General features: G+C 41.4%; 2 protein-coding genes across 2 annotated transcripts in view; one reads left to right on the forward strand and one right to left on the reverse strand.

Annotated features, from left to right (window-relative positions):
* Positions 1 to 2568, forward strand: part of LOC106964414 (adrenodoxin) — a 10829-nt gene extending 8261 nt beyond the window's left edge. The window contains exons 2-4 of the mRNA XM_015059944.1: positions 579 to 703; positions 785 to 914; positions 2023 to 2568. Coding sequence (XP_014915430.1) covers positions 579 to 703; positions 785 to 914; positions 2023 to 2131 — 364 coding nt within the window. The 3' untranslated portion in view covers positions 2132 to 2568. The remainder of the gene's footprint in view (positions 1 to 578; positions 704 to 784; positions 915 to 2022) is intronic.
* A 104-nt stretch (positions 2569 to 2672) lies between these two features.
* On the reverse strand, positions 2673 to 13654 carry LOC106964407 (rho GTPase-activating protein 20; the record flags this gene model as incomplete). Its single annotated transcript, XM_015059927.1, has 15 exons — positions 2673 to 3780; positions 4884 to 5434; positions 6313 to 6427; positions 6666 to 6858; positions 6926 to 7038; positions 7335 to 7499; positions 8144 to 8316; positions 8397 to 8594; positions 9300 to 9366; positions 9489 to 9566; positions 9644 to 9728; positions 9819 to 9860; positions 10957 to 11106; positions 11186 to 11359; positions 13569 to 13654. Coding segments are annotated over 15 exons (2850 nt in total), but the record flags the coding sequence as incomplete, so codon positions are not given.
* Positions 13655 to 14024: the final 370 nt, after the last annotated feature.

Below are 14024 nucleotides of genomic sequence, written 5' to 3' on the forward strand. Positions count from 1 at the left end.
ACTGTATAAATAAATATACATATTTTGCATTTAAGATGGAGAACCTTATATATGTAAACAAGAGGCAGTTTCAGCTTCACCTTGTTCAAACTATGTAAAATAAAATCTCATATTAAGAACCTTTTACTATACAGTTACTAATGAAGATTAGTAGACAGCATTCTTAGCTACTGTACAGGATTATCACAATTTAGGGAATAAAATGTAAATTTTCTGACTATAAAAAGGAATTGAATTATTTTTTTGTTTACATGTTTTATTGTATTATGTCAAAAATCAAAATAATATGGCAATTATTTTCCTGATTTTAATTGTAATAAAATAGATAATTGTTAGCTGTCTCCTTAGTATTTATGTTTGTATACACACACAAACAGAAATGTAGATTTAGGAGAGTTTTCCCCTGGTTTTTTTCCCCCTCATTTTGTCTGTCTTGTGTCTTGTGAGCAGAGCTCGATACTTTGTTGTTTGGCTCCAGCTAGCATGCTTAGTTAATGTAGGAAATTGTTGAAAATATTTGAGTAAAATAAAAAAACCGCTCGGTGTCATGTGTTTAGATAATTATGTGAAATTTTCAGGTCGGACAGCAAGGTGACGGTCCACTTCATCAACCGGGACGGGGAGAAGATCACAGTGAAGGCCTCGCCTGGCGACTCTCTGCTGGACGTCGTCATCAACGAAGACCTGGACTTTGACGGGTTTGGTAGGGAAACACCACAGATGAATATTGATGATGTCATGGCGAGCAGACGGCGGGATGAAGGAGCTGCTCTCTGGGTTTCAGGAGCATGTGAGGGAACCCTGGCCTGCTCCACGTGTCACCTGATCTTCGACGAAGAGGTGTACAAGAAGCTGGGGCCAGTCACAGACGAGGAGATGGACATGCTGGACTTGGCTTACGGCCTGACCGATACGTAAGGAAGCACACGAGACGCAACGGGAATGTTTTATTTCATCACTTCATAAAACACATTTTAACACAAGAATCAATTATACTTCTGCTGTGGATAAAATAGTGGATCAACTTCACCGTCAGCTCTGGAAGAAATTAAGAAACCAAATGATCATTTTCTCTGGTTTTACTTTTTATAGGTTTATGTTTGAATAAAATGAACATTGTTCTTTTATTCTATGAATTACTGACAACATGTCTCTGAAATTCAAAGCAAAAATTAAGTTTTTATTTGCAGAAAAATCACAAAACAGACGCAGCGCTTTCAGACCTCAAACAAGTTTATATTAATTTGGAAATAACAATATTAATGTTTTAACTCAGGAAGAGTTCAGAAATCCATATTTGGTGATGAAAGCATAAATTTAAATAGTGTTTATTATGGATGTTTTTGGTCTATTTTAAATATGCAGTTATAGAAGAATTCACTCCATAGAAATAGAAAAATGAGTATTTGAAGTTGACTTTGTCTAGTTTGGTAAATTAAGCAAATAAAGTAGTTAAATTTGATTAAAAAGTTGGAAATTTCTGCCAAAAAAAACCTCCGAGTTGAATTCACAAATGTAGGAAAAAATGTCAAATCATTTTTAGTTTAGTAAATTTCTGAGTTGCAAAAGGTGAAAATTGTCAGTGTGTGAAACTAAAATTTTGAAGTTTTTGGGCTGAAATTTTCTACTTTTCATTTTTTTGTTGTCCTAAGATGTTGTTGATTTTGCACGTTTGCTCTTTTAAGAGAAAAGCATCTAATTTTTATTTTTTCTTGGGTTTATTCTTTCCAGTAATAATAACCAGATTCTTTTAAACTGTTTCCTATATTTAGTCAAGTTTAATAGGGTGAAACATTTCAGTAAACGTTTCTGAATAAACATAATTTTACCTTTTGTTAAAGGTTGGTTAAAAGAAGACAAACACTGTGTCTTGTACTTTACATTTTCTATTGTGAGAAAATGAGAAATTTTGGACAAAGAAAACATGACCTGGGTGTAAATCCTGCTCCAAAGCTAGTTGTTGTTGTTTGGTGAAATGTGGAAGCTGAAGTTGAATATTGTGTATTTATTGCTCTGCTGCAGATCTCGTCTGGGTTGCCAGATCTGCCTGACCAAGTCTCTGGAGGGCATGGTGGCCAGAGTCCCAGAGAGCGTCGCAGACATCCGGCAAACCAAAGACGGCTCCGCTTAGACCGGGACGCGACGCGAACACACAACGGTGGGTGGAAATCAGCCTCGCTGCAGACGGCCGCAGAACCACCGTCCAGTTTTTATTTTGTTTTTATAAAACCGTTTTTCTAGAGTAAAATGCAAACTGTAACCAGAGATTTTACAGAAAGTTGTCTCTAGTATAAAATCAACTGTATTTATGAGTTATAAACTGCTGGCTAGCTTAGTTGAATGTTTATAATCTGGCGTAATAATTTTAATCACCAAGAAATGCTCCTCAAACCAAACTTTGTCACGTCTGCAGGAGAAAATACAAAGTCAACAGAAAAAATTTTAAAAAAAAAAAAAAAAATTGCCTTAATATTAAATTAGTCCTAAATAAATCTATTTTATCAGACTGTACAGGACTAGAACACACCATGTATAAAAACTGAAATAAAAAAATCACCTTTCTAACAAGCAGTTTCTGAATCAGAGTTTTCCTTTTAGCTTAGCTAATTTAACGTTTTTACTGTGCTTAGTTTTAAACTGCAACATTGGCAACGTAGAGCATGTAAGGAGAAATGGCCGTCACGAACTGGACATGTATCCACAGCAAAAATCTTTTTTAAGTATTTCATAATGTTGCCCTTATGTAGAAATATTCAACTCAGTCTTAACGTCAGTGTAATAATTTTTAAATGAGAGAACTAAAATATTTCTAGTTTATGGATGTAATTTGGCAAAAAATGAAACCTTGCTGCTAAAGTTATCAGTCCAATGTGTAAAACTACTTTTCAGTCCAATTATAAGTTTAGTTTTTGATAAAGGAAGGCAACAGCAGGTACTTTTAAAGTTGGCAACATCTATAAAGATGGAAAACTACCCACTGGTATCACAATCTTAAACTCAAAGGCACTAAGCAACCGAAACTAAGAACTGAAACTTGTCTTACTTGTTAGCAGAAGATGATTAGACTAATTCTAATGTTTATTTAGATGAATAATGTACGGCAGATGCTGTTAATGAATTTCAAACGTAAGACTCTTCAGCAAACAGAAGCTGCTCCAGATCGGGCTCCGCCGTGCCGTCGCTGCACCTCTTCAGCCACTCCCGCTGGCCCTCCGCCAGCGCCAGCGCCACCTCCTGGCTGCTCTGAGGGTTGCTGAGCGGGTGGGAGGAGTAGTAGTCCCTCACTGCCTTGGTGGCGCAGGGCGACAGGCAGAAACGGGCGTGCTGATCTGCATGGGTCGGCTTCAGACCCGGGTCGCTGGGCAGCCTGGTCCGGGTCAAGGCGGAGGCCTGATCGGCGATCCGTCGCTCTGGTTCTGAACCTCGGCGCCGAGTCAGCCGGCTGCTGCAGTCCTCTGCCGTTGGAGTTTTGGGCTGTCTGAACAGGGACAGAGCGGGTCTGCCGGGCTTGTAGAAGAACGGAGCTTCGCTCCTCTTTACGTTGACGTTGCCTCCAGGGTTGCTGAGCATGTTGCCCATCTGAACCGTCAGCGAAGATTCTGGCGGCCTGGCGGGTTTGGGAAAGCGAAGGCCGCCTGGGGTCCGGTGGAGCAGGGAGGGGCTGGAGGGCGAGTCCTGCTGCGGGTTTTGGATGTTCCCTTTGTCTCCTGCGTCCTTTGAGCCTCGGCGGGACGTTTTGGGTTTAGCTTGGCTGTTGCAGGTTGGTTTAGTTGCTCCACCCTGTAGGCAGAGGGAGGTTAATCATTCACAGGCTTTCAGGATGTTTCAAATAAAAGCATCTTTTATTTTTCATAGTAGAGAGGAGAGTAATTATTTGACTGAAATAGTGGTTCATGTTTTTTGTCTTCCTCAGGTGTAAAAATGAGACAGAGGGCAGTTTCTCTTAGTCATTCTTCAAAGCAGGTAAGACAAGAGAACATGCCATTTGTAGGGTTTAGAGTTAGCAAACTGTGGTTAACGTAGATGTGGCTTTATGTAGCGTTTTGGTTTTCAGTTAAATTTTAATGGAAGAGTTTGTATTTTCTTTGGTGACTTGAGTAGCTTTTGATTAGTAAGAAGGTTGATACAAATGAAAAGTGTTGTTGGTGTCCTTTATATTTCCAGTTTGTTACAAGTTGAGAGAAATTTGAATTAGACAGAGCGGCTCAATTGGTAGCATTGTTGTCTTTAGATGATTAATGATTGTTGGATAATTTATGTTTGAATTGGAGGAAACTTTTCAGTAGTTTGAAGTGAACCAGTTGTTTGTCTGTGTGACATTTGAAAGTAAAATCAAAATCCTTGATTAGATTTTGTTTTTGCAGTGCAAAGTGCAGCATCAGAGATTGTAAATCTAATCTGCTTTTCTCCATGTTTATGTTTTGTGTCACACCAAACTAAGTAGAAGTTGTTGTCATGTGAACCTTAAGATGTTTTCATTATTGGTTTGTGTGAGTTTAGGCTAGTATGTATGTTTTTGTAGTATTTTCTGATTAACAAACATCTGGCATGTTCTCTTGTGTGTTTCTGCTTTCTAAGTGGTAAATCAGTCAAGTTTAGTAAATGCAGACTCAATTTATTAGGGCAGTTTTAGTTTGTTGTCAGGCTTGTTTCCTTTGAATCAACACACTTGAATCTCATGATGCGTTTCAGGTGGCGTGCCACCTTAGGGAGGGTCTCGGATATTTGAGTGCATCCTAAGAGCCGTCCCACATATTTACACTTACTCATATTTACTCTTATGATGCACTAAAATATCCGTAACTCCACCTGAAACGCATCATGAGGTTCAGGTGTGTTGATGGAAATGAAGCTGAAGACATTGATGCTCAGTTTCTCCTCACCGCCCGCTTCTCCTCCTCCTCCAAACTCTCTTGCTGAGTCAGCGAAAGCCTCCTGTCCTTCTTCAGCCAGGAGTTAGGGTGGAGGCCCATGCAGCCTTTCAGCGCCCCCTTGTGGAGAGCCTCTTTAGAAGACACAGCCTGAAGATGCGTCGGTTTGGCCAGGTTTGAGTTGGTGGGATCCGGAGACGACAGAGTGGACAAACTGACTACACCCGTCATGTCGCCACCTCTGTTTGACCTTCCACCCAGCTGCTCCTCTTCCTCCTCACCAGCAGACATGTAGGGACAGAACCTGGCAGCGTAAGCTATAGCTGGCTCGGAGCGGCGGCGCCTCTGGGAGCGACAAGCTTCCAGGGAGGGCGACGTCTCAGCAGCCGGGGTTTCTGCGTCCTGGTCGTAGTCGCTGAACGTCAAGATGGAGTCCAGGCTGCTCTGCAGGGCTTTGGGTCGAAGAGGCCGTCTGCAGAAACCCGGAGAACCTCCGCTGCTGTCGTCCAACTCGTTCTCCAAACTGTCGTAGGACGAATCGGTCAGAGGGTAAACCCAGGACTCTGCAACCACAAGAGAGCTGGGAGTAAATAACTCAGGAAACATGATATTTATGGGGGAATTTTTCTGCCATAATTTGAGAAAACATATTTTCAGCCTGAAAGCAGATATGTGTCAGATATGATAGCAAAGTTTAATTAATGGTTCTCAGTCTACAGGTGTGACGACCTGCACAATCACATCTGGGATGACTGGTTTAATTAGATTATGTGCAACAAGTATATAATTATCTGAGGTGTTCTGAAGTAGAACCTGTCCAATTTATTACAAATCATTATCAACCTTTTCTCTTTCTGACAGTCTGAAGAGACAAACAGGTGTCCGTAGAGCAGATGGGCTGGTGCAGTGACTGAAGTGCTGAGCTCTGAATCCAGTGATTGTGGGTTCAAACCCTGGTTATGGTAAATGTCTTAATGTAAAAATATGCTTTTCCTGTTTTTTTTAATCAATCTATTTTTACTCCAGAAATGCACCGATTTCAGAGTTTTTTGGTGATACTGCCGATTTTTAATTTTCTCTGATTTTTGCAAAAAACCAGGTTTGAACCCACAATCACCAGATTCAAAGTGCAGCACTTCACTGACTGCGCCAACCAAGCTGCCTGTCAGACGGTCAGACAGCTGAAGAGAACCTTGAAACAAATGACAATGACTTGTAACAAATTGGACAGGTTTAGATCATTCATAAGTGATTTGATTCTTTTGAACAAAAGCCGTTCAAAAGAATCAAATCACTCATAAACTTGACACTTTGCTTCCTCTGATCATATAAGTTGTTTTCTATTTATTGGCCCAGTTTTAAGCCATTATTTCTAAACACGGTAAGCTAACTATGAATCACACTTTCAGCTTACGTCACAGTTAATTTAAAACGTTTCTACCTGAGGCGCTCTCCTCGCTGCTGCGTCTCCGTGGCAACCCCCCGAACATGGCGGACGGCTCCTGCCCCAGGATCTGCTCACAGTGATCGATCATGAACCTGACCAGCTCACACACCTGCAGCACAGGAGGAGAGAAAATAAAAACTTTGAAACCAACAATGGATAAAAGGCATTTCTGACATTTTTAAGAAGATTAACCTACATTCGAAAAAGTCAAACTTCTAAATTTAAACCTTTCAGCCTCTTTGAAAGCCTGCTGTGGTTTAGAAAACTCAAAGTTTCTCCAGATTGCAGCTCCACAAACCAAACTAGCTGCATTGTTAGTCCAAATTCTCATAAAATCCAGATCTCACCTTTTTAGTTTTTTGTCCCTCCGTCTCCGGACTGCAGGGCTCTCCGGGGGGCCACAGCAAACTGGGGGCGATGCACACGGACAGATTGAAGGACGTCATCTGGTTCTCCTGAGCGTTGGTCTGGACGGCGTGGAGCACAGCCAGCAGGTGGCGCAGCAGCAACGCGTTCTCCTTAGCCAGCCGACTGATCATCCTGCAGAGAGCAGAAAAAACCGTCACTCTGAGTTTGAGTCTCAGTTCAAACATGGAGGAGCAGTTACCTCTTCACGTCTTGGACCTGTTCTTCCTCATCATCCTCTTCCTCCAACACGTCCATCCATTCCTCATAGACTTCACAGCCCAATAAGCTGCCTGGGATTCTGCGCAGGAAATCCTGAAAAACAAAGTATTACTCAGAGGAATGACAACTAGTGTAGACTCTCCCATGCACACACCAAACCAGTCTTTCTCTAACTTTGGTCCATAGGCGCCCCCTAGTGGTCTGTAAAGTACTGCATGTAAACAACAATTTATTTCCTTTGAAATGAGCACAAAGTGTGATGCTACAGCTAGCTTACCGAAGGATTGTGTTTAAAAACAATTGAGATACGACACAAATCTACCTCCTATAATTTCTATCTAACAAATCCAGGTTTGTTGTTAGTGAAAGAGTTGTGAGTATTTCTGTACCTTGAAGACTCCGGCGATGATGAAGACGTGCTCTTTGGTGAGAGGAAGCTCAGAGTCTCCGCCGTCCAGAGACTCCCGGAGCTCTCTGACGGCCCGCGCCCCGGCCGACCTGCGGAATATCCCGCGGGTCCAGCAGCCCTCATGGTACAGGAACAGCAGCATGTCCTGAAAACAGCCACAACTTTGATTACTGTTCATAAAAATCTGATTTACAACAACAAATATGTTGCACATAGAGGTTTGCAACATCAAATATTTCAAATTAAATAAAAATATTCATTATGAAGTCTAACAAAAATACACATTTTAGGAATTTAATAAGCTAATTAACTAATTAGCAAACATCTTTAGTTAAATGGTCTCAGTTTAGTTCTGCAAGTTATATTTAGGGTTTTCATTCTAATCAACCTTACAATAAATAAATATTTGAAATATGTGTAATGATTAATTGGAATTACTGACAGAAATCAACTTTTCCATAATATTCCAATTTCATGACCAGCACCTGAATGAGTATAAGAAGAGACGTCGGTCAATGTTCAATGTGAGAAATAAAGCAAAACTTTACAAGATGAATTTTACATTTTATAACCAAATACAAAGACATGTTTCACTAAATATAATCATTCTGGTTGAATTGAAGAGGAAAAAAGCCTCCAATCACCCACTACTCAATGTGATGAACGTGTGAAACAACTTTGGTCCTATTAGTGAATAAAATTAGCTCAACTTAAAGGTTGGATGTCTAAACATTCTTCAGTGCTATAGGAGGAGTTTTCCACTGTGTGTGTGTGTTGGCCTCCGCTCACCATGACTGGCTTGGGCAGAGCGTTGTCCACGCAGACGGAGCTGAGCGGCCGGCCAAACAGGCGACCCGGAGCGTCTCCGGCAGGCGCTGGCTCGTTCAGGTGAGACGCCGATCCTCTCCAGAAGGCCCAACCCACGAGCGAACGCCGCCTTCTGAACGACTTCTGGGAGAAATCTGAAACGTTCCAGAGAGGATCCTCAACGTTGTTCTGGTTTCTACAAAACGCCGGGAGGAAGTGGAGAAACACGGCGTACCTGTGGGCGGGTGGTGCTGAGGGGGTTCTGCAGGGCGGGGCTTCAGGATGAACTGACACTGCTTGTACACCTGCATCTGCTCCACCTGCATGGCCATCTGTCGGTCAGCAGGGGGCGCTGCGGCGTCCCGGCAGCCTCCTCCCTGAACCGCTGAGCTTTTCACGTGACTCATCTGGATGCTGAAGGGAAACTCATGACCTGAGGAGACGACAAACTACACTGCAAAACTGAATCTTACCAAACTTAATGCACATTCCTTAGTACACTTGAAATAAGACAAAACAACTTACAAGTAACATTTCAAAAAGATATAGGAGCTTATTTTAACTCTAAATCCTTAGTATTGATGAAAAATTACTCAAGATATTTTTCCCATGTTATAAGTGAAATAATTCACACTTTATCATCAATTTTAAGAAATTATTTACTTAAACTCCTATATCTTGGTGAAAGGTTATCTATACGTTAGTTTTGTCTTATTTCAAGTGTACTAAGAAATTTGCACTAGAAACGAGAAAAAAAAATACTCTTAAGATTTTATGTTTTTGTAGTGTAACTAATATGCTGATCACAGTTTTTTAATTTTCTTGAATCTTGCTTGACTTTTCTGTCAGGAAACAGTTTGAGTCGCACGAAGACTTCATTACGTTTTGACTCAACGATGCTGCTAAAAACCTGCTAATACGGCCATCGCTAGTGAGCCAGCCAGATTTTGCATCCATAATCGCCAGTTGTAAATTATCAGCAGTTATCTGGACCATTGGCTTAATTTAGCTCTACAACTCTATAAAATATATAATTTTCTGTTATGTTTCATGGTGGCTTTAAAAATGATTTATGATGGAGTTATTGAAACCTGAAATCTGTTGCAGAGTAAAGGAGCTGAATGAGTGTGTAGCTCACCAATCAGAGGGTACGGTGTGTTGTCCCTCTTGGAGACGACCCACAGCTGGAAGTCTTTGACGTTTCCCTGACAACGACACATAAACAGTGAGAGGTTTGAGGTCCAACAACAACAAACAAAAAAAAAATCATTCTGTCTGTCTGCAGCCAGACAGACAGAATGATTGGGCTGATCAGCATCTTACTCACTATGATGCCGAACTGCTGCAGTGCCAGGCGGATCACCTCATTGGCCGAGTCCCAGTTGCTGACAGGAAGTGTCTTGGTCTGATCAGAGGGGTCAGAGGTCAGGAGAGGATCAGCGTACTGAGACAGGATCGTTGAGGCGTTACGTTCAAACTCACGACGGCAAAAGTGTTCAGCCCCTTCCCGTAAACTCTCAGAGGAATCGTCTTCGGCTCCTCCTTCTCTTTCTCTTCTTTTATCCGACTGCAGAGGCAAAAAAACAAATCAATTAAAAACCTGATCAAACCTGCTGATATATAAAAGCTCAATCAATGCTCAGTAAAAGTATTTCACCTCTTGAGGAGGGAAAGCCATCTCTCCTTCTGTTCAGCTGAGCTAGAAGGAAGCATGAAGAGCATTAACAGCTTAAACACAAATATTAACAAACCCTGTTGAAAATTATGAAGAGCTCAAAATAAACTTGACATTCAGGTGATAATTAAGAACCGCATTAACCAGGAATGTTAGTCCTCGATTAACGAGACAATATAAATTGGATTTTCTCTTTTATCACAAAGAGAAAAGAGAAAATAACATCAAGTTACATTTTTCATAATATGCTGAATTTTAAAAATATGTCAGCTGAATAAACAGAAAATTGTGATTTTTCTCAGATTTATAAAATGTAAAAAAACAGGAATTTCTTCCGTTTCTCAATAGAAAAATTAAGAATAAAACATGCGAAACATTTAATTCCACATGAACAGAAATGTTCATACAGAAGAACCGTCTGTCATTGAACTTAAAAAAATGTAAAATCTTTGCTCTTTTTACATCATGTTAACATTTTTTATTGTTATGCTGTTTACCTTCCTACAGAAGAGAGTTTGGGCCACAATTCAGACTTTCTTCTTAGAAGTAAAATTGTTTAAATTGTTTAAACATAATCAGATAAATCTAATCTTAAAACTACCAAAACTTTTTGGGACAGTCTGGACAGTCAAATAACATTTATTTGAACTTTGACATAGATTGAGATCAAATTAGAATTCTAAAGATTAGGGCCTCATCTACGGAAGAAAAATTGTGACATAAAGAACAGAAACATGATGCCACAAGCACGTCTGATTTTGAGGGCTGTTGTGAGGCGTTTGTAACCCTAACAGGACCTTTATGGACCGTTCTGGACAGCAGTCCGGTTCTGTTCTGTCATCAGAACAGGCGGTTCTCTTCCCAGCTGGGTTATTTGTAGTTTAATAGGCTGCAATGTGTTCATTCTTCATCCTGTCTGCTCTGTGTTTCATCGACATTTAAGGTGCGCTTTGCAGCATCGCCAGCATATTTCATCTGTTGAAATGTAAACACAGCCTCCTCTGACCTGTGCAGCTCAGGCCCAAATTCTGATGAGCTCCTCTGTTTGTCATCGTCTACGGAATCCGTGTTGACACCATAAACGTTTGGATTTTTGGTTTTCGCTGTAAATGTGTGTTACCTAAACAGAGCCACGCAGTTCCAGGTGGGCCAGCCCATGACGAAGCTCCGCTCCGGGTTTGTGCTTCCCTCACACACCTCGTCCATACAGCCCGCCGTCCACGTCTCACACACGCGCACCTGGACTTTCTGCTTGAAGTTGTTGGCTGACCTGGAGACGCAGATATCACACATGCTGATGATCGATGCCACAAAACACATGAAAAGGCACACTAGCTACTGGTGCTCACTTGGCTTTGGCGATCACCAGAATGTCGCTGAAGAGGAAGAGGTGCCGGTCCTGGGTCTGCATGCCCGTCTTCAGCTGAGCGTGTCCATAGAGAAGGAAGAACCTTTCGGAGCTGGTCAGGAAGGACTGGACCAGTGGACAGGTTTCTGGGCACACGGGGACCGAGACGCTCTCTCTGGAAAGAGAACAAACAGGAAGTCCCCTCATGAACTGTGGAGAAAGTGAGTTCTTCCTGCTGGAGGTGAACCGTTCGCCAATCACCGATCTTTAACCTGACCTGCCGTTTCCGATTTTGCCCAAAACCTTTTTTTTTTTGTCTGAAATTTTGCTAAATATAACCAGATAGTCACTGAGTTGGTAACAATGTGCAGGCATGTCCTGGTGGGCGGGGTTAGAGGTCAAACCTCTCACTAGAGAGCAAAAGAGGAAGGTGGTTGATTTCAAGACCTTTGCCGAGGTACATTCTTATCTTCATGTGTGAGTATCAGCCGATAACGATCTCCCAAAATGAAGAAAATCGGCGCCGATAAATTCAGCATCCCTACTTCCTGCTGCTTCAGTTTCTCATATAAATCCCTCCTCTGATCAGCTCTTTAAAATCAATACTGCAGCCACCGACTCTGATCTGAAGACAGAAAATAACTGTAGTCTGGTCTTTCATAGGTTCTTAAATTGTTTGAAATTGAATCAAATCTATGAAGCAAAAATGGAAAAGCAATGTGTTCAAAACTAAGTACACCCTATGATTAATCAACAGTGGTGTGAATTGGAGTCTAAAATACTTTGCTTACTACTCCACTCCCGGGCTTCACACTTGCCAAGATGTTATAATATAAGGTTTGCTGCTGTGCATTATGGGTAACCATCCACTTTGGTCTTATTTGTCCTAACAACGCTGATGCCTTACCTATAAACTGAATTGTCTAGTAGCACTTTGGTTCAAGGCAAAAATATGTAATAGGGTTTAAGGAATTAGTCTGAAGCATTGTTATTAATATTAAACTCATTCACATAATAAATTAGGATATAATGAGAGTTTCATTGAAGATTTCTAAACCTGCTGAACTAACTGATTGGTGTGTCCCTCCCCCTGCAGGAGCATTTTAATTAGGTTACTTATTCTTCACTTTCACACTCGTATGTCCAAAGCTGCTCTCTATTAATAGGCGCCTGATCCTTGGATAAGTTTGTCAACAGCAGGATTATCAATTAGAGTGGATCTTAAACACTTTACTCAAAGGTATGAGTCATTTCAAACTCCGCACGTGTGTGTGTTAATCAGAGCGAAGACAGCAATTCACATCTGTAGGCAGCCTTTACTAGAGGAAAGCAATTTATTCCTCCAAATACGCTACAGCTGCGTTCACACTGCAGCCGGAAGTGACCCAATTCCGATTTTTTCCCTCTTAATGCGATCTGAGCTTTTCATGACAGTCTGAACACAGGCAGTACTTTTTTCGAATGCGACCCATTTTATCTTTTCAAATATGACTCGACTCTGTACGGCACTCTTCCGACCTGAACGTCATTTATACTCATCACTACCCCGTGTCGTGATACGCTCAAGCGGGTAGAAAAACAACAACAATGGCGGACGATAACGAGGATATGATGGCTCTGGTCGGAGAACAACTTTAAAATCATATGCTCCACCGCTAGCATCTACGTTTACTTACGCTAACACTGGGCCCCTCTTCAAGGCGGTTGGAAAAACACTGAGCACGCGCTCTATGTGTGACGTCATCGCGCCCTCTACTGCACATGTGCAAGACTGTCAGTTCGTTTGCCGTTTTGTGAGATCAGCTTACGCCGTCAGAACGTCATATGCGTAGCAAAAACTGACGGCGTTATCTGTCATACAATGGCAATACCACATGCTTTTATTTAATCACCAACATATCATGACGTAGAAGTTAAATCGTCATACACTGTATTAACAACTGTATGACATCCCGACTTAGCGGTTAGCTTGTCAGACCATCATCAAATAACATTAAGGCGAATTTTATACGGGGCTTGGTTTGTAGTTGACTGTAGCTAAAGCTAGCCCCTGCTTTAAAAACACTGAAACTGACAGAGCATATATGTCCATCTAGTTATCACTGAAAATAATTTATTGATTTATTTTTTTTGTCTTGTCTTGTGGCATATGCTGAACTGACAGCTCCTCTAAATTTTGCGCACATCTTAATAAGCATGCACCCCTGCATGTTTGCTATTCCGACAGGTATGCTGATCTGAATACAGATCGCATATGTTGGAAGTGTGAACGACCAAGGCAAAATAATCCGATTTGACAAAATATCGGAATTGAGTCACTTCAGGATGCAGAGTGAACGTAGCCTAAGTGAACCAAACGACAGAAATGGTAACTTTGACGGTACCTGGACAGAGTTTTGGACCTGGTGAGAGCCTTGGTGATGACCAGCGACGGGGCGGACTGACGCCGGTAACTCTGAAACTTTGTCCGCTAAAGACAAACAAACAAACACAGGAGTCAAACAGAGAGGAATGGCTTTGAAATAAATACATGTTGATAGAAATATTGGCATTTTTCTTCCCATTGAAGGTATGCCAGCCCCAGTGTTTGGCTGTTTCTCCTGTAGCTACTCCTCCCAACAACTCTGTTGTTTCTCTCCACTGTCGCCCCAGGATCAGGTGCTGTCGCTACGACAACAACTCAGCTGGATTTCTTTAAAGGAAATATTTGTTTAGCATTAGGTGATCGACTGAATTTGTATTATTACATAACAGGATGTAAATACGACACAATTGCACCGTACCAACGAAGATTAAACTGATTCCATTCAAATTGGACCTGGTTTGGTTCAGTATAATAG

Source organism: Poecilia latipinna, unplaced genomic scaffold, assembly GCF_001443285.1.
Source record: "Poecilia latipinna isolate Pla-1442-1.1 unplaced genomic scaffold, P_latipinna-1.0 Scaffold1670, whole genome shotgun sequence".
NCBI classification, from domain to species: domain Eukaryota; kingdom Metazoa; phylum Chordata; class Actinopteri; order Cyprinodontiformes; family Poeciliidae; genus Poecilia; species Poecilia latipinna.